At 42.6% G+C, this 25044-nt stretch overlaps 1 protein-coding gene across 1 annotated transcript in view; it reads right to left on the bottom strand.

The window, feature by feature from the left end:
- EFTUD2 (elongation factor Tu GTP binding domain containing 2) overlaps nt 1-25044 on the bottom strand; it is a 39412-nt gene that overhangs the window by 14023 nt on the left and 345 nt on the right. Inside the window, exons 2-11 of the mRNA XM_008520629.2 lie at nt 22185-22293; nt 12450-12615; nt 11709-11787; nt 10371-10446; nt 9818-9883; nt 9030-9065; nt 7109-7199; nt 6052-6134; nt 3597-3763; nt 1684-1808 (exon numbers count right to left, since the gene is read on the bottom strand). Coding sequence (XP_008518851.1) covers nt 1684-1808; nt 3597-3763; nt 6052-6134; nt 7109-7199; nt 9030-9065; nt 9818-9883; nt 10371-10446; nt 11709-11787; nt 12450-12615; nt 22185-22289 — 994 coding nt within the window. The 5' untranslated portion in view covers nt 22290-22293. The remainder of the gene's footprint in view (nt 1-1683; nt 1809-3596; nt 3764-6051; nt 6135-7108; nt 7200-9029; nt 9066-9817; nt 9884-10370; nt 10447-11708; nt 11788-12449; nt 12616-22184; nt 22294-25044) is intronic.

Here is a 25044-nt window from a genome sequence, read left to right as displayed (position 1 = left end):
GAAGGGGAAGGACTCAGTGATTCTCTGATATTCCTTCCAGTGCTGACTTTCTAGAAGTCCATACATGGATTTTCATGCTAATAAAGTTGGAGGCCACAGCGGGCTCCTTCATAAATGAAGAGTGTATTCAAAGGATGAGTAATAATCTCTCCTGAGGCTCAGGGGCACTTTCAATAATAAATTGAATTATCAACACATTATAATTACAGACATGATCTTGGATTTTGCTTCACATGCTGATACAGAAAACATTCAGAAACATATAAACTCAAACCCTGTTCAAATGAATTTCGTTTACTGTCCATCTATCCATTTTTTTAAAAACAGCCACCTGGAAACAACCGAAATATACGTCTAATGATGAGAAAATAGTTAAGTTATAGTACATCTATACAGTGTACCAATGGGCAGTTACATAAAATAATTTTTATTCTAATACTGAGTGAATATATCCTGTGTTATAATACATATATACAATATGATCTCATTTATGTAAAACACTCAAAAGAGAAAGAAGGAACTACAAAATGTTTGCCACACTTATACTAATGACATTATGGGTGAATTTTGCTTTCTTGACTAGATTTTACTGTATTTTCCACTTTTCTACAATGAAGATGCACTAAATATGTACATATTAAAAAAAAAAGACAAAGTTTTACTCCCCCTTTTTTTTCACAAGGGCAAACGCACCCACAGTGAGAACGAGGCAGGACAACTGAGTGGCAAGAACAGAAGCCCTGGAGGTCCAGCACCTGTCAGCTGTGAGACCTCCCACAGAGCCTCTCTCCTCGTCTCTAGAGTCGGGGGTGACAATGATCCCTCTAAGTAAGTGCAGTACTTGACGCACACACAACACTCAGGAAATGGCTCCTACTGGAATCTGAGGTGAAGAGGGTGGGGGCCTCCTGAGTTAGGAAGTGGTCCCAGGGCTCTGGTATTGAGGCTCCAGGGACCTATGAAAACACTGAACTGGGCATCCCAGTGGAGGCTTGTTTCTGCTGATTGCAAATCCCACGTGAGTTATCAAGCAGGCCTACAGAAGCCCTACGTGCCCAGATATAGCTGGAAAGACAGCTAGAAGCACTACTGGTGGGAGAGATTCCATCTTTGAGGAAGAAGTCTGAAAGGGCTTTGTGGGCATGGATAATTCCTTTTTGACAAACACGGTCTTCCTCTAGGAGAGATTCTTATTCTAAAATGAGCCCCCTCTTCACCCATTTCTTCTTAGTCACCTTTACTTTTCTATTGTTTAGAAACCATTTAGGGGCCAGCCCCATGGCCAAGTGGTTAGGTTCATGCACTCTGCTTTGGTGGCCCAGGGTTTTGCCAGTTCGAATCCTGGGTGCGGACATGGCACTGCTCATCAAGCCACGCTGAGGCGGCATCCCACATGCCACAACTGGAAGGACCCACAACTAAAAATACACAACCATGTACCAGGGGGCTTGGGGCTTTGGGAGAAAAAGGAAAAATAAAATCTTTAAAAAAAAAAAAAAGAAACCATTTAGCCTGAAGAAAGGGTCTGGGGCCAAAAAAAGCCCCAAATGTGACAAGAACAGTTGATAAAATGCTCCATCCAGAAGGGGACCCTGGCATGAAGCCAATTTCTAAACCACTCAGCAGGAAAGACACATACAACTCTGGGGAAGCTGGCGAGACAGACTGCCAGCCAGTGCTTACCAAAGGTGTCAGCGTAGATCTTGGCAAAGGAGCCCAGCGTGAAACAGATGCTGTACTGGGAGCTGGAGAAGCAGACATTGCCCAGGAGTGGGGAAAGGATCAGGTTCTCATCAGTGGAATACATGCTGCAACAGAGAAAGTCGTGAGTGCAAAGCCTGGCTGTGCAGCAACACTGCCACCACGCCAGGTGAAGGACAGGGAGTCAGTATCACAGCCTCTCCTCTCTCCAGCCCTCACCCACAGAAGGGGCTTGCATAACACGCTCAGCTTTGCCAACAGCCTGGTCCAAGAAAGTGACATGATGGATTTGTTCCCTAACTCCTAGTAACCAGCTGATTTCCCAGAGCTGGGGACATTCTGCACAATCTTGGAGAAGTTAACTACACCGGACAAAGGGAAACTTGGAGGACAGAGACAATGATCTTGGAACACAGGAAATGAAACTAACGTGATCAGAGGAACACATTTTAGAGAAATCTCAATTTCACAAATACAGACATGAACACCAGTATAAATGAAAGAAAGAAAGAAAAAGCAACTTTGCTCCCCACTCTCACAGTCCCACTCTTTACTGTCTTGTTTAGCTTTGTTTTATAAATTCACGTTAAAATTTTGAGTCTTAAAAGCCATGCAGAAGCCACAGCACCCCAAGTTCACTACCATTTATAAGAAAACCAGTCGTACAGAGGGATCAAATCCAAAACCCTAGCCTTATTGACACACCGTTCTATGGAACTTCTTAATTTAGAACTGAAAGTATTGGCTTATAAAGAGCAGTTCCCTCCTTCACTCTACCCCGCTCCCAAGTTATGCTCCCCAGAGACAACTGCTTTCAACTCTTTTAAAGCTGCTTTTAAAGCATTTACCTCCATATGTCTAAATAATTTGTTTATGCTGCTATTTCTGGTTTAGAGGTTTAGACATGACTTCTTGACTTCCTATTTTGGTAGATGAGGATTTTAGCCTTTTCCCGCTCCCTACGTCCTTTTTCTAAAATAAGTTTATCATTTCATCTTTTGGACTCCTGATGTTATGCTGGGTTCTCATCATTCTCAGCCCTTCCAGCAATAGGGAGAAGATATCCCCGTTGAGAATTAGTGCTACAAACTGGGGAAGCTCCTAAAGGTCAGTCTTTCTCTGGCCATGTAGCTACTATCCCCAACCCTCTACCAGAGAGGTGTTCTCTCAGTAGGATGGCCTCCTACTGGGCCGTTTGAGAGGCCTCAAGAAGTCATCCAGTACATCCTTCAGCCTGTAGAGAAGACTGTCTTTAAGATATATTTAACCTATTCTTCAAAGTCACCTTGATACTGTATTGTAAAGTTTCCCAACCATCGCTCATACTTATTAACTTGAGCCTGAAATTCACCTTGTTGAAAAGCAGCTCTATCCACAGTAACAACAGCAAACAGTTCCTTCATTTACTGAGTCTGTTTGTAAGATAATAGCAGCTAACGTTATACACCAATCAGTTACTGTATGCTAAGCACTATGCTAAGTGTGTTACATCAAGTATCTACCTAATTTCCTGTAACACTCCATTAGGAAAATATTATTATTATTGCTCCCTTTTTATAGAGGCAGAAACTGAGGTTCTACAAGCTTAAGTAATTTGCCCAACTTTACACGGTTGGTAGGAGTGAAGATGAGACTGATTCTAAAGCCCAAGGTTTTGAGCACAACACTAAATTGAGAATGTGTGTTAAGTTGTACAACTGGTTAAGGTACAGAGTTAAGAGGCAAAAGCTGTGGAGTCAACGCCTGTAGAGCCCAGGGATGTGTCTCTAGCTTTGGCCAAAAAGTTCATCAATGCATGCCAGGAAATCAGAGTTGCCCCCAGAGGTGTTCACGATTAGGATTTATAAAAACCAGAGTCTCTAAGGAAAGGAAATCCAGTCTCAAGGTCCCAATACCTTATTAATCCATTGACCTCATCTACAATGTGGCGCAGCTTGTAATAAGCATCAGTTGGAGGCAGCTTCAGCTCCAGGATCAGCCGGTCAATCTTGTTAATGCACACGGTGACGGCCAGCCTCTCCTGCACTGCGTGCTTGATCAGCCGCTCTGTGTTCAGCATCACCTGAGAAACAAAAGGCTCAGAGGTGGTGATAAGAGCAAAATGGGCAGAAGGGTCCAGAGCAGAGCTAAAGAGGGTACTATTTAAAGACATGAAGTATGAGGAAAAGAGGACCCAGGGAAACAGATTGTTGGGTAGAAGCAGACAGTATTTTGCCCAAAGGCAGATGCAGACACTTTAAGAGGGCATCTTGTGGGACTGAGAAATGAATACATAGATTGATGATGTGGGAGCCAGGTTTCTCAGTGCTAGAGAAGTGCTAGCCTAGCCAAGGAAGGCTAAGAAAAACCTGTGGTGCCAGAATGGAATTGGGGGTATTAGGATGAACTTGTGATTTTTAATATATATGTGTAGAAATAGTTATAGATATGTGTGGGTGTATATTATCTGTGTTCAGGAAAATGCCTAGAAGCAATGTACCCCAGTAGCAATGAACATACCCCGATCTTTGTTTTTAAATACCAGTCCCCACCATAAGGAGCCAGAGCTCCTTGGAGAAAAGGCTGATTTCAAGGTTGGGGCAGGGGAAGTACAAAATGAGTCTGGAACATTTTTTTGTGCCTAAAAGTAAAGAAGTGTTCAAAAAAAGATGGGACATGTCAAAAGGATAAAAAAGCCAGTCTGATGGAGCTCTCACTAGCCAAATCTGGGATAAGTAGAGTATCAAAATATATAAGGATTGTCTTGGATTATAATCCACTGAGTAAAATAAAAGTCCGTGTATCTATACTGATCATAACTAAACAAATGGGAAAGAGGGGCCAGCCCGGTGGCACAGTGTTTAAGTGCGCATGTTCTGCTTCAGCGGCTTGGGGTCCACCAGTTTTGATCCCGGGTGCGGACATGGCACCGCTTGGCAAGCCATGCTGTGGCAGGCGTCCCACATATAAAATAGAGGAAGATGAACACAGATGTCAGCTCAGGGCCAGTCTTCCTCAGCAAAAAGAGGAGGATTGGCAGCAGATGTTAGCTCAGCACTAATCTTCCTCAAAAAAAAAAAAAAAAAAAGGGAGCGAAGGGATAGCTCTTCCTTAGAATTATAAGAGTTAGAAAATCACCATTAGCAACAATCATAGAAATAAGACAGGAATGATCAATGGATGATAAAACTAGCAGGTAAAGTTTAATAAGGAGTAGAATGTACATATAGACTCAAGATAGCTCTACACAAATTATTTATCACAAAGAAGAAAATAGCAACTTTACACTGGGGAAACCTGGCAGACCCACCTTGACCAACTGATCAAGGTTAACACCATCAACAATGGGATAAGGTGACATCATGGACCACCTGATGTGATGGACTTATAAGAACACAATTATACTTATGTAGTATTCCTGCCAAAATAACCTAAACATAATCATAAGAAAACATTAGACAAACCCAAAGTAAGAGACATTCTAGCAAATAAATGGCTTATATTCTTCAAAAATGCCAATGTCATAAAAGACCAAGAAAGGCTAAAGAACAGTTCCAGTTAAGATACTAAAGAGACATGAAGACTAAATGCCATGTAGCATTTTAGATTAGGAAAAAAAGCTCTAGAAAGGACATTATTGGGCCAATACTGAAACAATAAAGTCTGTACAAAAAGAGCTGTACGACACTAGCGTACCAAGGTTAAAGTCTCTGATTTGGGTAACTGGACTAGAGTTACGTAAGTGAATGTCCTTGTTCTTAGGAAATATATTCTGAAATATTTTACTTTCAGATTGTTCATGGGGAAAACATACACACACGTGTAAGTGTGTGTGTACAGGTACAGAGAGAGAGAATTATAAAGCAAATGAGGGTGAGTTCTTTGTATTATTCTTGCAACTTTTCCATAAGTTTGAAATTAGTCCAAAATAAAGTCAATTTAAACTCTGGCTCCCTCTGCTGGCTCTCTCACCAATGACAACATGAATGAGATTAGCCAAATTACCTAATCTTTCGATTTAGAAATATAAAAGATGCCCTGGGCCTTTTAAATCCAATCTTGCTCTAGTTTAGAAAAACTCATTAACATTTAAAATCCATTTATATGAATATACTCTCCTCCCTTCCTTTTACTTACATTTGTCATTTTATCTCTGTGTTTCCTGAACTACAACGGATCCTATCATTTTGAGCTTCACAGTGCAGGAAGTGATTTTGAACTTCATTTGCTGCCCTAATTTTAGAGCAAATGTGAGCCTTCATCCCACAGACTTTCATGTTCTCCGGCTCCCAGCTTGCTCAGTGCTCTGGGCAAGTTCGGGGGCAAACCTAACAGGGAGGAGGGATCCTAAGACAGTAGAGTCAGACTCACGCCTTCAGCAGCATCAATGAAAAGGACCACTCCATCTGAGATGCGCAAGCCAGCTGTGACCTCATCAGAAAAATTCACATGTCCTGCAAAGCAAGTACCAAGTTAAGCTGCCATGTGTGCAGTGGCAGGATGAGGTACAATTAACTTGTAGGTGGTCTGAGGGGGACTGAAAAGCACATGAACCCCCAAATAAGCCCTTTCCCTTCTCCCCACAGCTCCTTGCGGTATATAAAATTCCACCATTAGAGTCACATCCTTGGATTAAACTTTTATACAGAAGGCCCCCAAACACAGAAAGAAGGAAGTAGTTTACCCAGGAGGGCAAAACACATTCACATTCACACTCACACACCAGCTTAGTCTCATCAGCAGTAAGCAGGGTTCTGTGGGACACAGACCATCTGGAGGCAGGATAAAGGGCAAAGGAGGGCTTGGGGCACAGAAGATGGTTCCTGGCAAGGTGCTGCTGGTGGGGGTGAGGGTAGGGAGCAGGGGCTGAGAGGGGTGAGGGTAGGGGACAGGGGCTGAGAGGTGTGAGGGAAGTGGGCACCTCATGGGGCAAAGAAGGCCAATCTGCCAAAACTCAAGTTTTCCTATTTAAAACTCCACCCTGAGTTGGTCCTTTGCATTAGAGAAAGAGTCAGCCACCGGGCCAGAGCCAGGTACGCTGCTCCCACGGTAACCTGTATGTCCACCAGCAGTTGGTGTCGCCCTCATAGTCTCCTTCAAAAGACTGAGAGTGCCCGAGGCCGAGGACCATGTCTGATTTACCATTGTTACCCCAGCATCTAGCATGGGGCCTGACACAGGCTGAAATGAATAAATGAATAAGATTGCCTAAAACTTACAAATTCTGCAGCAGAGTAAAGAGAGGAGTGAAATAGAAGGCTTAGAGCACAGTGCTTGCTAATTAACTAGTAGAAGCAAAGGAGACAGTTATAAACGAAAATTAGCTCAATGGAGGTGAAAAGAACGTAAAAACAAGGATGTAACGTTCTGTTCTAAAAGAGTGGGAGCAGGACAAGGTTCTGATAGTAAAAGGTAAGGGATAGCCTACCTGGAGTGTCCATGATATTGAAGAGATAAGATTTTCCTTTGGTATCTGGCAAGACCACTGTTACAGGAGTGCTTTTAATGCCAACACCTCTCTGAAAGTCACAAAGAGAAAGTGGTCAAGACTTCTTCCTATGCAAGAAGGGTTCATTCTGCTCTTGGAGCTTGCCAACTGCTGGTAAATTACACTTATGCCTCTCCTTGCAGTGGGTATGATTTTTATCTAGGCCTCTAACCAGAATGACCTTGAAGATGAAACATCTTGGTGTTAATCAGCATTTGGGGGGGGGGCGGTGGTTGGTTCAAACACACACACAAAAAAATTAACAAGCAAGCAAAGCAGCATTCAACTTTAACAGAGGATTCAGGGTCCTAAAATCTTATCTTCCTTATATACTGAAAAGAAAAGTTAGAACTAAGCATCATGTAGGTAAAAAAAAAAAAAAATGGGGGGCATTTTAGTTTTTTTTAAAAAAATAGTATCAAAGCTGTAACAGGAAATAAGTATTAAAAAACTCTAGTCAACTAAAATATATTTAAAAAACAATTTTTTTTAATTTAAAAAAATTTTTTTAAGATTTTATTTATTTATTTTTCCTTTGTCTCCCCAAAGCCCCCCAGGATATGGTTGTATATTCCACTTGTAGGTACTTCTATTTGTGGCATGTGGGATGCCACCTCAGCATGGCCTGATGAGCAGTATCATGTCTGTACCCAGGATCTGCACTAGTGAAACTCTGGGCCGCTGAAGCAGAATGCGTGAACTTAACCACTCAGCCATGGGGCTGGCCCCCTAACATTTGTTGATTGTTTATTATATGCCAGCACTGTTCAAAGTTCCTTTGTTACCCATACTATGTACTTGAGCTTTCCATGTGGTCACTGAAGAAAAAGAGACAGGTGCTGGCCCGGTGGCCGAGTGGTTAAGTTCGTGTGCTCCGCTTTGGCAGCCCAGGGTTTTGCCAGTTCAGATCCTGGGTGCAGACATGGCACCGCTCATCAGGCCATGCTGAGGCGGTGTCCCACATAGCACAACCAGAAGGACCCACAACTAGAATATACAACTATGTACTGGGGGACTTTGGAGAGAAGAAGAAAAAAGAAAAAGAGACAGGAATAAAGGAGAGGGAGAAAGAGAAGGGGTTAGAGGCGAGACATAAAGATCCAGATGGAAAGAACCACCAACCAGGATGGGAAAGACAGAGATGAAGCTCACTCCTTTATACAGAAAGAAAAGCACAAAGACAGGCAGACCCATTTTTAGAGAAGCTACTCTTGGACAGAGATCATCATATGGATGGAGTCATCTTATAGATTTTAAGGATGATGTAATTTTAAAAATCATGTCGAGGGGCCAGCCAGGTGGTGCAGTGGTTAAGTGCGCACGTTCTGCTTCGGTGGCCCGGGGTTTGCCGGTTTGGATCCTGGGTGTGGACATGGAACTTCTTGGCAAGCCATGCTGTGGTAGGTGTCCCGCATATAAAGTAGAAGGAAATGGGCACAGACGTTAGCTCAGGGCCAGTATTCCTCATCAAAAAAGAGGAGGATTGGTGGCACATGTTAGCTCAGGGCTAATCTTCCTCAAAAAACAAACAAACAAACAAAAAATCATGTTGAGCCTCTGCATAACTTAGAGCATCAATGTAGACATCATCTCTTAGTATTTGCCCTATTAGGCTAAATTAAATCCAGTCAAGGATAGGAGGGTCCCCCCTTTTACTCTACAACTTGCCTTCCCTGCTCTCTTTCAAGTTACAGATCACGGGATGACTGGGACAAGCAGGAAGATAAAAAGGTGTGGGGTGGGAGGGAAAGAGGCAGTTGCGGTATGGTGTGTTATCATAAAGGCTCCCTTATGTCCCCTACAAAACTACCACTGCTGGGTGTGGTGTGGGCAAAAATCGGATTTCCCAAGACACACTTACCTCTTGCTCTGTGAAGAGGATGTCAGTATAGCACAGCTGAAAAAAGGGAACCATCATTACCACCTGAATTCAGACTCCTCTCCCACATAAACCATCAATCATCTTCCCTCCCCACCTCCCAGCTCAAGGGTTTCTGCCTCAGGAGGAGAAGAGATTGAAGACAGCAAGGCGTCCCCAGAGAAATTCCAGACAATGAGACCAGTGCCCTCCCAGATGGAAAATGATCCTGGATGTGTGTTTTTGAGGGATGAAGGGTGATCACTGAAGACCAGGTATGGCTGGAGAGCTAAATTATATCCAATGCACCGGAGTCGTAGAGAGGTAAAGGGAGACATACCCAGCCTTCAGGGAGCCCCTGCACGTCAAAAGAGTCCATCTGGCACAGATTGAACATTTATTGCACTGAGACTTGCAGCCACACTTGGCCTCATTCACAGGCATTTAAATTTATCACAAAAACAACAAGGTCCAATTGTATCATATTTATAGAGTAGGCTATTAATACCGCGGCAGGAAAGAATAGGCTATGAAAGTCAGGATGTATCCGAAGAGAGGAGGGTCCCAAGTGCAGATCATCCCAAAACACCGCAGGTCAATCTTCTCTAGGTCCCTGAGAAGGGGAAATTATTTCCTCAAAGGCGATTAATAGAGGTTACAAATGTAAAGCAGCCCTTTCTAGGCATCATTATTTATAATGAGAGTGGGAAGGTCGAAGGAAGGGGAAGGGGAGAGACACCCCTGTATATTCTAAATGGTTCATCCTAAACTCTCACAGAATTTCTACTTACATCTTGGTCATAGCGCTTCCTGATTTCCGGGTGAGTCTGCTCTATTAAACAATCTACAAAACACGTCTGAAAAGGAAGAGAAGGTCAGGATCTGCCAACCACAGAGGAAAATCTACTCCACCCATCCCCCAGCTCCAGACCACCACGTAACTTAGGAATAAGGAGAGGAAGAGGAGAACAAGGAGGATCATGGGACAGCAAAGGATTAACACTGAAGCCACAGGATTATTTTCAAATGAAAGATGAAATCTTTCTTGGACAAGCATCCCCCAGGAAATGAAAACTTATAACATCAGAGTAAGGCTCAATTTCCCCTCTTCTGTCCAGATGTAGACACAAGGCTCAGGCATGCAAGTGGCTTAGAAAATAGCTTCCAGCCATTGCTCAGGAAAAGCTGGAATCTCACAGCATACTTTCACAAAAGGCATGGAGGCCTCCCAGAGTCAGGAGGTCCAGCCTCACAGCCTCAAACCCCAACCTGTGATTCTGAAGGCTGAAAAAATGAGCAGGAACGAAAAGAAACCCTGTTCCAAGTAGCCAAACATTCTCTTACCTTGCCATGGTGGAGATGGCCACAAAGGGTCACATTTCTGATGAGCTCTGAGTTATCCATCAGATCTGCCAAGAAACTGAAAGAAAAAGGAAAAAAGAAAAGGGACTTTGGCAAAAGTTTTGAAATGGGGAGTGGTGCAAAGGTATTTCAGGTATTCCTGGCCAGGAACCACTTTCCAACCAAGTGGAGAACGCTCAGAGGCAGATATGAATTTCTATGTCTATGCAGTTCTGGCCTTGGGAATAGAGCAGACATATCTGTGAGATGACACAACCTGTGAAATTTCATAGGGATTTCAACAGTAAAATAACGAGATTTAAAAAGTGAGAAGAAAAACAAACCCAAACATCGGAACTAACACACACACACATGAATACTGTCCCTTTCAAAATCTTCAGGCTGGACGCTATACATTTATTCTGCTGATGCCAAAAGGACTTAATATCACTTTGGGAGTTTCTCTTTTGAAACTGCCATCAGGGCTAGTTAACAAGGCTTTCAAGAAAACTCTATCTCATTAATAATGTTGAGCAGAGGACTTCCATCTTGATCAAAACCAGCGCTGCCGTTCTTGCTTATCACCCACATTAGTTACGGCAAGTAGCCTTCAGTGACTTTGGCTCTTCGAAAAATTAAGTCTGCTTTCAAAGACTGGAAATTTTAAAAAATCACCATGGAGAACACAAAGGAATATGAAGCAAGTTCTGAGGACAACTGAAAACTTGTTTCGAAAATGTCTGAATGATGGCAGGTGAATAGACCATTTCAGAAGGGACCCCACTCTTTGGACATACAAGTTGTCAACATGTTAAAAAAAAAAACCCAAAAAACCAGTTTCATTATCTAATAATGAGTCAAAAGCACTTCAATATACGAGGGGCTTACAAATGCATCTGATCAATGAAAATATTTTCAAAAACAGTTTGTAGTATGAAGAGTCTCAAATATTCTATACATATATCTACCTATTTGTGCCCTCCTTTTCAAAATAAAGTTATGTTCCCAAAACACTTAGCAATCTTACCAAGTCAAAACAGGTTCTAGTGACCCCAACATTGATAATATCCAGTTCTGTCTCAAAGGCTGGCTTCTAATACCAAACTAAAGGTTTAGAGGGGAGAAAACAGCAGAGATCTGGATGATAGCCAAGAGAAAAGTTAAGATTGAACTTAATTATCCCAGCAACCATATAAGTGGAAGGAAAATTTTGGCAAATTGTAGGGAGAGATTTTGCTTTCACAACTCACTGGCTACTTCAACCACAAACCACCTCCTACTTCCATGAAAAAATGAACCCACACTATTCGTGCACACAGCCTGAGAGGCCTTATAACTTACTCCATTTCATACACCGTGACAGGTAATGTCTGCTCCATCAAAGTGAATTTCTTGGTTTTCACTGGCTTAATAATGGGTTCTAGGGAAAAAAAAAGTAGTGATGTGCAGGTAGGCATAAAACATAAAAATACAGAGCCTATTCCATTAGACTGAGCTTTCAGAATGTATGACATATGACATCAATTTCTGATATTCTAAAGGATCACTCATTTGTTGAGAAAGTTCTGGAAAGCTGTTTGGCAGAAGACAGTGAAGGATCTTATGTTATAGAATAAGGAGTTTGGACTTTCCTTATGGGAAGAACGGAGAGGGACGGAATATGGGTTGAGGTCAATCTCAGTTGAAAATTTCTCCTTGCATTTATAATATGCAACGACTTTCCAGAAGATCAATGAAAATTATTAAAGAAGTAGAAAATAAGCATTGTGAGTATTGGTTAAAGGAGTTGGGATTATTTGGATAGAAAAACCTATCAGACCAGAGGGAGAACTTAAAAACAGTCTTCAACCACTTAAACAGACATTAGATAAATAAATAACTTTTATTTGCTTAGAAACAAGCTACGAATTTTACTGAATATTAAAACAGGGTTAACTGAATCTCAATCCAGAAATAGCACCTGAAAGTGGTAAAGAAAAACTAATCAATTCATTCACTGAACTTTCAAGACTGCTGATGGCCATGAACAGAACTTTTCTAGTTTGCACGTCACCTCTCACAACCCAGTACCTCCTGACTTACCAGTGAGAGGCTGGGTGTCTTCCTCCTGAACTATGGTCTCCACCTCAGGACCATACACCTCCTCAGCTGTAGGGTAGTACTTCTTGTCCTCATGTAGCACCACCTCCATCCCAGGGTGATCTTCATCATGGTCTCCTACGTCGTCATCGTCGTCATCATCATCCATCTAAAAGCAAGAGAGGGAAGGAGGTTGTAAGAGGTAGGCACTTTTCCTGCTCAGTGACTGACTACATTACATGAGCTAAGGGCAATGACTATGCTTGACAGCTTCTTATTTTGAGTCCTGAACTAAAGAGTCAGTGGGGCAGGTTCGAATCTGGTGTGATCCTTCACAAAGAGGAGACTGTAAGCCATGGCTACAGCTGGCTCTCCTGATCCAAACTAGCCACTTCCTAAATGTGGGCCAGTCGTCACAAGGGGATCGAGACTGAAGAGAACACATGGTTTATCACAACACACCCTTTTTGCGTGTGTGTGTGAGGAAGATTGATTCTGAGCTAACATCTGTTGCCAATCTTCCTCTTTTTGCTTGAAGAAGATTGTTACTGAGCTAACATCTGTGCCACTCTTCCTCTGTTTTATGTGGGATGCTGCCACAGCACAGCTTGATGAGCGGTGTTAGGTCTGCATCCGGGATCTGAACCTATGAACCTCAGGTCGCCGAAGCAGAGAGTGCAAACTTAACCACTACACAACCAGACCAGCCCCACAACACACCTTTTTAAGGGGAAAATAACTTCCTCTAAGGGCAGAAACAGGAATCAGAGGCCAGAACTGGGAACAAGTTCATACCTTTAAAATTTTCATTTAGATTCAAAGAATTGTTTTCGAAAAATACCTTGTGACAGATAAATAACAGGTGTTGGCGAGGATGTGGAGAAACTGGAATCCTCATAGGCTGATGGTGGGAACATAAAATGGTCCAGCCACTTTGGAAAACAGTTCGATAGTTCCTCAAAATGTTAAACCCAGAGCTACTACATGACCCAGCAATTCCACTCTTGGTACGTACCCAAGACAAAAAGAAACTTACGTTCACATAAAAACTTACACAAATGTTCACAGCAGCATTATTCATAATAGTCAAAAGGTGGAAACGACCCAAATGTCGATCAGCAGATAAATGCATGAATAAAATGTGGCACATCCATACAATGGAATATTATCTGGCAATAAAAAGAAATACTATACATGCTACAACACAGATGAACCTTGAAAACATTATGCTACGTGAAAGAAACCAGACACAAAAGGCCACATGTTGTATGATTCTGTTTATATGAAATGTCCAGAATAGGCAAATCTATAGAGACAGAAAGTAGACTAGTGGTGTCTAGGGCTGGGGGTGATGGGAGAATTGGGGAGCAATTGTTAAAGAGTATGGGGTTTCTTTCTGGGATGATGAAAACACAGTCATGTATCACTTAACAACAGGGATGTGTTCTGAGAAATGTGTTCTTAGGCGATTTCATCATTGTCCAAACATCACTGAGTGTACTTACACAAACCTAGATGGTATAGCCTATACACACCTAGGCTATATGGTACTAATCTTTTTTTTTTTTTTGAGGAAGATTAGCCCTGAGCTAACATCTGCCACCAATCCTCCTCTTTTTGCTGAGGAAGACTGGCCCTCAGCTAACATCTGTGCCCATCTTCCTCTACTTTATATGTGGGATACCTGCCACAGCATGGCTTGACAAGCAGTGCATAGGTCTGCACTTGGGATCTGAACCAGCAAACCCCGGACCGCCAAAGAGGAAAGTGCAAACTTAACTGCTGTGCCACCAGGCTGGCCCCTATATGGTACTAATCTCATGGGACCACTGTCATAGATGCAGTCCATTGCTGACCAAAATGTCATTAAGTGATGTACAACTGTGTTCTAAAATTGATTATGATGGTTGCATCACTCTGTGAATATCCTAAAAGCCAGTGAAATGTACATGTTAAATGGGTGAATTGTATGGTATATGAATTATATCTCAATAAAACTGTTAAAAAATAACTTTATAACCTCCCTTTTTTTTTTTTGAGGAAGATTAGCCCTGAGCTAACTGCTACCAATTCGCCTCTTTTTTCTGAGGAAGACTGGCCCTGAGCTAACATCCATGCTCATCTTCCTCTACTTTTTATATGTGGGATGCCTACCACAGCATGGCTTGCCAAGCGGTGCCACGTCTGCACCCGGGATCCAAACCAGTGAACCACGGGCCGCCGAAGCGGAACATGTGCACTTAACTGCTGTGCCACCAGGCCGGCCCCTAATCTGCTTTTTTCTTTTTGCTGAGGAAGATGAGCCCTGAGCTAAAATCTGCGCCAATCTTCCTCTATTTTGTATACGGGTTGCCACCACAAAATGACCACTGACAAGTGGTATAGGTCCACACTGAACTTAACCACTAGGCCACGGGGCCAGCCTCTATACCCTGCTTTTTTCTAATACACAAGTAATTAGACAACACAAGCAAAAAAAGAAAAACCAACAATACATATATTTATACCCTACACTTTTTGATGACTATGTGGTCTACCACACACCACAATTTACTTAACCAATTCCCTATTTTCTCACACAGAAGTGATTTCTAATTTCTAACACTATAAACACCACTGCAATAAACCATTTTTTATATACCTATCTTTGTGAATACCACTCATTATTTCTTTAGGATAAAGTGCAGAAGCAAAACTGCTGGGCCAAAGGGTATGCATACTTCAAGGTTTGGATAGGTATTTCCGCCCTTCAGAAATGCCTTCTCAACGCATTACATGGGTAGCACATGAGAGCGCAACACACTGTGGAGTTGGAGGGGAGGTCACATTTAATGAGCACCTACCACAGGCAGGCACTTTTCTGGACACTGTTCTACAATTTCTCACACATTAGGAATCCCATCCGATGCGAAGTCTTTAAGTACTATTCGTCTCTGTGTCCTCAGTGCACTGCACGGTGCCTCTCCCACGGCAGACCCTGTTGAATGAAGGAATTCTTTCTACACATTCCTGCCCCTGTTGAATATTTCCAATAACATGGCACTCACTCCCAAGACAGCCCATTTCCCCAGTGGAAAATACAGCTAGAAAGTTAGTCTTTGTAAATGACTTCAAATCCACCACCTTTTAAATTAACCCAGGATCATAAACAAAACTGAACAAAGCAATGCCCTCTTCTGCTAAAAAGTCCTTCAAATAATTAAAGTGGCTACTATATCATCCTTTATGTTTCAAAACATGCTGGTTTATTCATTCACTCAACAAATACTTATTGAGGACTTCCTACGTGCCAGGCACTGTTCTAGGTATTGGTAATACAGCAACAACAAAAAAAGAGGTGATGGCATTTGAGCAAAAATTAAGGAAGAGAGAGTAAGCTCTACAAGTAGCTGGGGAAGAGCACTCTAGTTGGCTGAAAAAGCAAATGCAAAGGCCGTGAGCCAAGAGGATTAACCAGGACACCAGTGCGGTGAGAGTAAATGATGGGGACAGTATAAACTGAGATCACATAGGAGGTGATCACATAGGATCTTGTGGATCATTTTAAGCAATATCACTTGACTTTTACTCTACGGCAGGGGTTCTTAACCAGGGGCAATTTTGCCTCACAGGGACCATTTGGCAACATCTGCAGACATTTTTGGTTGTCACAACTGGGTATACCTGTGTGTGATCTAGTGGGTAGAAGTCAGGGATGCTGCTAAATATCTTACAAAGCACAAGACAGTTCCCACAACAAAGAATTACCTGGCCCCAAATGTCAATGGTACCAAGGCTGAGAAAGAAACCCTGCTCCACGGGCTCTGAGCAGAGGAGTGATATGATCAGACTTTTGTTTTAAAAGAATCACTCCTGTTCCCATACTGAGAATATATTAGGAGGAGGGGATTACTTAGGAGGCTACTGCAGTACTTCAGGAAAGAGATGGCAGTGATGGTGGCCTGGACCAAAGTGGCAGCTGCGAAGGTGGTGAGAAGAGGCTTGATTCTGGATATATTCTGAAGATAGAGTCAAAAATGTACTCCAGGGGGCCGGCCCGGTGGTGTAGAGGTTAAGTACACACGTATCCACTTTGGTGGCCCAGGGTTCGCCGGTTCAGATCCTGGGTGCGGACATGGCACCGCTTGGCAAAGCACACTGTGGCAGGTGTCCTATATATAAAGTAGAGGAAGATGGGCACAGATATTAGCTCAGGGCCAGTCTTCCTCAGCAAAAAGAGGAGGATTGGCAGCAGATGTTAGCTCAGGGCTAATCTTCTTCTTCAAAAAAAAATTCCAATGAACTGAAAGTAGGTGTGGGGAAAAAAAGGAAAGAGGCAAGGTTTCTGACCCAAGCAAGTGGGGAATGACATTGTCTTTACTGAGATGAGGAAGACTGTAAGAGCAGGTTGGCAGTGAGAGTAAGGGGACAGGGGCCGGGGAAGCTCAGTGTTTAGGTCTCACATATGCTAAGCTTGAGATGCCCTATTAGACTTCAAGTAGAGATGCCAACTAGGAAGTTCAACAACAAACCTGAAGCTCAAGAGAAAGGTCCAGGTTGGAGATAGAAATTTGAGAGTCCTCAGTGAGTAGAAGGTATCTGACAGACTAGATGAGATCAGCGGGGAGTGAGTGTAGATAGAGAAAGGTATAAGGAATAGAGCCTTGGGGTCTGTTGACATTCAGAGGTCAGGGAGTGAGGAGGAACCAGCAGTGAAGACTGAGAAGGAATGGCCAGTGAGAAAGAAAACCCCAGGGGTTCCTTGGAAGCCAAAGAACAGAGTATTTTGAGGAGGGAGTGATCAGCTGGGTCAGATGCTGCAGACAGGTCAAGTAAGATAAGGACTGGGTCTAGGGCAGGTCAGTGGTGACTTTGGCAAAAGCAGTCTCTGGGGAATGGGAGAGGCAAAAGGACAGAAGTGGGTGTGAGAGAAAACCGGAGCAGAGGATTCAGAGTCAGCAACTATCAACAACTCTTTTGAGATGTACTGCATTCAGCAACAGGGAAATGGGAGGTAACTGAAGGGGGATGTGGGGTCAAGAGAAGATTTTAAGAGGAAATAGCAGCACGTCTGAATGCTGAGGGGGATGATCAAGTAGAGAGGGAAACCTGATGCTGCAGGAGAGAGAGGCAGAGCTGCTGGGGTGAACGTGCGGAGGAGGTGAGAAGGGATGGGGTCTAGTTTCTAGTAGACAGAAACATGAACAAAGCACTCATAAGAACAGGAGGGAAGGCGCGTGGCACAGACGCAGGGGGCGGGTAGATGAAGTGGCAGGAGCTTGTTTTGCTTCACACAAATTCCAACACGTCAACTTCTTTCTCAAAAACAACAGAAAACCCTCCAACGGGGAGATGACTGGCTACCTCTTACCATCTTTACACCCCATCAATGTGACCCAAGATCACATTAGCTCTTTTGGCAGCCATACACATCCTAGTGGTGGTGGCTCCAAAACAGATATCAAGCCAGTCTCCTCCTGCGCCATCCTGCTGAATGTATTTTTAATATAATTATAGGATTTTAAGTAATAATTTCCAACAACCTGTAGTTATTTCCACCTGAGTATCCTAACAATAGCTGAAACTTGACAAGTCTAAAACGAAACTAAACCAGCATCTTTTTATCATTTCCTTTTGTCTGTTAATCACCAGTGTTCCTCTGGTCATCTCAGCACCCCTCATTCTCCTTCTGCCTACATTCAAACAGTGGCCCAGCTCTATATCTCTGCATCCTTCTGTTGTGATGAACTCCTGGCTGGTCTTCAGGCCTCTTCTCCCTCCTTTCACTAAAGGGACTCTGGCCCACCTCCTCTGCTTCACACCTACAGCCATCCTCCAGGGACTGTGCTTCGGCAATGGCAATCAGGAGGAGAATCATTTCGTCTTAACACACAACCTCTGGGCCCCTGCTCACCAGGCTCCTTCTCTCTAAAATGTCCTTCCTTCTTTCCTGTCTCCATGATCAAAATCCTATGCATCTCTTTACTGTTATATATCTCAACAAAAAGTGTTTTAAGGGTAGCCCCAGTGGCCTAATGGTTAGGTTCAGAGTGCTCTGCTTTGGCAGTCTGGGTTTGCTTCCCAGGCACAGACCTACACCACTTGTCAGTGGCCATGCTGTGGCGGCGGCTCACATACAAAATAGAGGAAGATTGGCCACAGATGTTAGCTCAGGGCGAATCTTCCCCAGGAAATAAAAGTTTTTAAAACAAAATCTATGCATCCCACGTGGACTAGGAGGCTATAGGAACTCTCATTCTGCCGGAAGGAGTATGGACCAGTGCAGCCATGCTGAAGAGCAATGTGGCAATCCTTAGTATAAACACATTAACTATGTATAAACACATCTAGTATATATACAATCCTATGATCAGCAACTCTGTTTTCAGGAATTTAACGGAAAGAAATTTTCAGTTAGTACATAAAGGGATATATCTAAGAATATCCATTGCAGTATTATTCGTGGCGAGGGAAGGTTGGTGGCAAGTAACCTGGGTGATCATCACTAAGAGAGTAACATACACCAGGGAGAACTGAGCAACAAGGAGATGCACAGACTAGATGGATATACAGAGACAGAGATGGATCCTGAAATGCATCACTCATCACATGCTGAATGGCAAAAGCCAGAAACTGAATGATGCAGATAACACGCTACCATTTACTTAAATTAAAAATACACACACACGATGCAACTATCCACATTCTACAACTCATACAAATGAAAAGAAGCATACACACATTAGAACATTTACTATGGTAACAGGTACGAGAATGAGATAAAAAGGAATTAATTAAATAAGAACAGAGCCTTGCACAAGCAATAATACTGAGGAGTGTGAACTGGAGTCTAATTAACCCAACCCTCTGTACTGAGGTGAAAATGCTCATACATCACCTAACCATTCCTTTTTTTTTCAGTATTTTTTTAACTGCTTTAGTGAGATATAACTCACCTTCCACAAAATTCACCCATTTTAAATGCACAATTCAGTGGTTTTTGGTATTCAGAGTTGTGTAACCATCACCACAATCAATTTTAGATCATTTTTATCACCCTCAAAAGTAACTCTGTCCCGGGGCTGGCCCCGTGGCCGAGTGGTTAAGTTCGCGCACTCCGCTGCAGGCGTCCCAGTGTTTCGTTGGTTCGAAGCCTGGGCGCGGACATGGCACTGCTTGTCAGACCACGCTGAGGCAGCGTCCCACATACCACAACTAGAAGAACCCACAACGAGAAATATACAACTATGTACTGGGGGGCTTTGGGGAGAAAAAGGAAAAAATAAAATCTTTAAAAAAAAAGTAACTCTGTCCCCTTTAGCCATCACCCCCCAGTTCCATGTCCCCAACCTAGACAATCACTAACCCTCTACTCTGTCTCTGGAGAGGCCTACCCATTCTTCAGGTCTACTTCGAATGCGAATTCCTCAGATAGGTTTCTTGGTCATCCCAGTCAGGAACGACCCCTCCTTATACACTATTGCTATGGATATAAGTTAACAGCACTTAAATGGCACTTGCTCTTCCCTGTTTCATATTGTATGTATTTTTGTTCTTCATCTTCCAATAAGCAGTAGGTTCCTGGAGGGCAGGAATAATGCCTTGGTTCTCTCTGAATCATGATTCCTTGCAAATAGTAAGTGCTCTATAAATACTTAATGAATTAATTCTTGGGCTTTATTTAGCCTGGAATTCAAGTTTGTCAGGATCACTGAATTTAGATTCTGCCATCTAACATATTAGCTTACGTCATGTGCAAATTTTATAAACCTCTCTTCTCTATCTTCACCTAAGTCATTGACAAAAAGGTTGAAAAGGACGTGAAAAGGAGTGATGCCTAGGGCATGTCACAAGAGCTCTGGCAGTGATCCACTAATCTACACTCTTTGGGTCCCACTGTTCAATCAGCTGGGACCTCTCCTAATTGTATTATGACCCAGCCCATACTCTTTCCACAAAGAAATCATGAGTTACAGTGGTTACTTTGGGAAGGGGAGCGAAATGGAATGGAATGAGGACCAAGGAAGACTTTCTATCTATTTGGTTTGAATGAGAATGTATTCATCAATTGCTTTTATAATGAAAAATCTCTTTTTAAAATAATCTTTCTAGGGGCCGGCTCCGTGGCCGAGTGGTTAAGTGCGCGTGCTCCGCTGCGGCGGCCCAGAGTTCGGATCCTGGGTGCGGACATGGCACCACTCGTCAGGCCACGTTGAGGCGGCGTCCCACATCCCACAACTAGAAGGACCTGCAACTAAGATATACAACTATGTACCGGGGGGGGGGGGGGGGGGGAGGGGGTTGGGAAATAAAGCAGGGGAAAGAAAAAAAAGAAAAAAAAAAGATTGGCAACAGTTGTTAGCCCAGGTGCCAATCCTTAAAAAAAATAAAATAAAATAATCTTTCTAAAAAGAAAAAAACTGGTTTATTAGAAAAATAAAAAGACTTCAAATACCTTGCCCAAATGAAGATACTCAATATCCACAGCATACCCCTGACCTATGTCTCAATCTAGTAATTTTATCAAGAGAAAATTTAATTGAAATTCATACAAGCTTACTAAGAGTTCAACAGTCAGCTGTTTCAAAATTTCTTCCATGGATGCATATCACACATACTAGTCTGTAGTTTCTGAAAGGCAGCACCTTAGCTCCATCTTCAAAAAGTAGGATGAATTGCCTGATTCACTTTCTAGCACCACTGCCACCACCCAGTTTCTTAAAGATGACTACAGTGGCTCTCAGCTTGCCTCTGCAAGGTCTCCCAGACCACCCCACCCAGGATACAATGTATCTGGGCCTGGAGACTTGAAGGCACCTAAAGCTGCAAGATGCTCTCTTTTCACCTCACCTATAGGACTTCCATTTTCTTTTCTTTCTTTTTTTTTTTTAAAGATTTTATCTTTTTTTTTCCTTTTTCTCCCCAAAGCCCCCCCAGTACATAGTTGTATATTCTTCATTGTGGGTCCCTCTAGTTGTGGCATTGGGGACGCTGCCTCAGCAGGCTTGATGAGCACTGCCATGTCCGCGCCCAGGATTCGAACCAACGAAACACTGGGCCCCTGCAGCGGAGCGTGCAAACTTAACCACTCGGCGACAGGGCCAGGCCCCCATTTTCTTTTTCCAGTGTTTACTCTATTTTTTCTAGTTTGAAGGACACTTTCCCTGATGGAGAAGACAAACAGCAGCCAGGACTTCTGTTCTGCTTTCTTGCTGTCCTGTTAACATCAAACCTCCACTGATGAGCAGTGGATCCATCTTGTTCATCTCGTTCTGAACATTGCTAAAACATAAAAGCCACCTTTGGTGTCTTGTCTTTTGCGAGCCTCAGACCATTCTGGACTTCATCCCCCATAGCTCCCCTGAAGGGGAGTCATAGGAATCTGCACCATCCGTTTCTATTGTTTTTATTCATCTTTCAAAACCTGAGCCTATGAGGGGGTTCCCAGTACAGCTGCACTCAGAAAAGCTGACTACCTTTTCTAAATTGGATTATTCATGATGGTCACAAGGCGTTTCAGACACAAGGAAGAAGAGCTACCACCAGATGAACTAGAGCTCAGATTATAAAACCACCCCACTTATATTCCCTTTTAGAACTTTAGTAACTAGGCTTTCTTAGGGGCAGTATAAGATCCCAATAAGTCATATTATAAAAAGGGCAGTGTTAGAGATGTACACAGGTATTATGGGAGCACAAAGGATTCAGTACTTTGCTTTCTTAAAAAAGAGATGAAAAAAACCAATATATTTGTTTTACCTCATCAAGATCTTTGGTCTCTCTGCCCAATTCATCATCATCTTCATCAGAGTCAAGCTCTGGCCCAATATAATTCCCAAACTCATCATACAAGTCAGTATCCATGATGCTGAAATTGAAGAAGAGAAGTTAGGTTCTGGCAAGGGAATGAAGGCCTCCACAACAGGGCCTCACCTTTGCAGACTTACAGTTGACCATCTCCCTTCACGCATCTCCTCTCCAGTTACACGAACCTACTGACTGATCCCCTCAAAGCCCTGTGCCTCCCGCCCCCTGCAGTGTTCTACTCATTGGCTCTGTTTACATAGTCTTCTCTCACTTCTTTTTTTAATACTAAGACAATTTTAATTTCAAAATAATTTAATATTAGAAAGTTGCGAAAATAGTTCAAATAATTTTCTTTTTTCCTAAGTTATTTCAGAATAAGTTGCTGACACATTGCCTCACCTATCCCCTAATACTCTAGTGCAGGTGTCAGCAAACTATGGCTTATGGCCAAATCTGGCCTGTCACCTGTTTTCCTACAGCCCCCAAGGTAAGAATGCCTTTTACATTTTTAAATAGTTGGAAAAAAATCAAAATAATATTTCATGATACATGTTAATTAATTACATGAAACTCAAATTTCAGGATTTATAAAACCAGCCTTATTAGAACGTAGCCATGCTTATTCATTTACATTGTCTGGCTGCTTTCACGCTGTCACAGCAGAGTTGAGTAGTTGCAACTGAGCCCACATGGCTCACAAAGCCTACAATACTTACTAAATGGCCCTTAACAGAAAAAGTCTGCCAACCACTGCTTTAGTGCATTTGAGCCCTATAATGAAGGACATTCTCCTACATAACCACAATACAACCACCAAAATCAGAAAATTAATGTTGACACATCACTACCCACTAAATCACAGATTCCCACTGAACTTTCACAAAGTGTTCCAATAACGTCCTGCACAGCAAAGGATCGAATCTAGGATTACATGTTTGCACTAAGTTGTCATGTCTTTAGTCTCTTTCAAACTGGAACAGTTCCTCAGTATTCCCTTGACTTTTATGACTTGACACTTTTGAAGATTACAGGCGAGTGAGTTTGTAGAACATCCCTTAATTTGAGTTGTCTGATGTTGCCTCATGACAAGATTCAGGTTATGCATTTGTGGCAGGAATATCCCGGAAGCGATGCTGTGTTCTTTCCAGTGCATCTCCTGTCAGGTGGTACATGCTTTCAATTTGTCCTATCAGTGATGATGTCAACTTAATCACTTGATTATGATGATATCTACCAGGCTTTTCCATTGTAAAGTTCCTTGTTTTCTTTTTCTAATTAATAATTATTTTGTGGGCTTTCTCCATTTCAATTATTGAAATTCTATTCAAAGTAACAGTTCAAATGACACTTCCTTCAAGCTTTCCTAGATCAATTTCTTACTCTCCTATGCTGCTATAACCTTTTGCACCTTTATCAGCATTTCATTCTGTCTTGAATGTCAGTTAACTGTACTAACTGCCCTCACCAACAAACCCTACAGCTTCTAAGAAATAAGCAATAGACGAGAGCACGAGTTAAGGGTTAAGGCTCTGGGGTTGGAAGACCTAGATTTGAACCCTAACTTTGTCCTTAATAACCATGTAACTTCAGGTAAGTTACTTCACCTCTCCAAACCTGTTTCCTCAACTGGAAAATGGAGTGAATAATCCCCATCACATACAAAGTTATGAGAATTAAACAAAATGGTCTGTGTACAGAATTTACACAGTCCCAGGCTCAATAAACATTAGCTAGCATTATTTTTTGGCCATTCTTGAATACAGGAACCCTGTGTTCCTTTTGCCCACCTGCCAATGCCCAAGACAGCACCATGCATAAGTAGGAACTGGATAAATGTTGACTGAATGGAATGTTTAATTTTGAGATACTGATATTCCTTGTATAGGCTAATCCTTCCATTTCCCTCAATACCACCTGCTGAGTGCTCACTCTAGATAAAATAGAGAATCAAGAGCTCCAAGGACAAGTAATTAAGTGTAAATTATTATGGAAACTTCCATACGCATAGAGAGTCTTTTCACTTCCAAAGAACTATCATATCTGTGCTCATTTCACTCTCCCAAGACCCCTGTGAAGGGACTGCAGAAATTTTTATAGAAGGCTGTTTACGGAACAAGCTCATTTCTGCTACAAGGCCATTGCACTTGCTATTCTCTTCCGAAATGCTTGTTCCTTCATTTCACTCAGGTTTCTACTAGAATGTTACCTTCTGAGAAACCTCCCTTGTCACTCAAAAAGTCTGCCATACACACACTCCCCAACCCCACTTTCACTGTTTTATTATTCCTGTTATCATTTATCCCTAGCTGACAGATTCATGTGTTTAGTGTCATCTCTCCGACTACAATTTAAGCAAGGATTTTGTTTTGTTCACTTAGAACAGCGCCTGGTACAAAAAAGGACCTTAATAAGTATGTGTTAAACGAATGAGAAGAGAGTTGACTTGTCCACAGTTGCACAAAACTAGTGACTTTCGGTACCAAACCTTACTGCAGCTTCCCGCTATGATGCAGGCTCTCAATGGAATAGAGAGTAAGGACGGAGGGAGCTTGGTAGGTAAGGGGTGAAGGCGGCACAGACGAAAGAGGGAGTGAGAGGGAACTGAACAGTGAGAGCACGATCCCTGCCCAGGGAAGGGTTTTTACGAATGGACGATATCGAGGGAATCCCAGAATCGACGTACGTGTGTGTTTAGCTGTGGGGGGCGGAGGGGTACGGGTGGGGGAGGTCTTTCCTTCTCTTTCCTGCTGCACGCCCCAAGCATATAATGTCTCTTTCAGATCGGACATTATTTAATCTCCCATCCCACCTC

The sequence above is a fragment of the Equus przewalskii genome, chromosome 10 (assembly GCF_037783145.1).
Source record: "Equus przewalskii isolate Varuska chromosome 10, EquPr2, whole genome shotgun sequence".
NCBI classification, from domain to species: domain Eukaryota; kingdom Metazoa; phylum Chordata; class Mammalia; order Perissodactyla; family Equidae; genus Equus; species Equus przewalskii.
The sequence above is the reverse complement of the archived record's forward strand: the minus strand, read 5'-3'. Positions and strand labels throughout refer to the sequence as shown.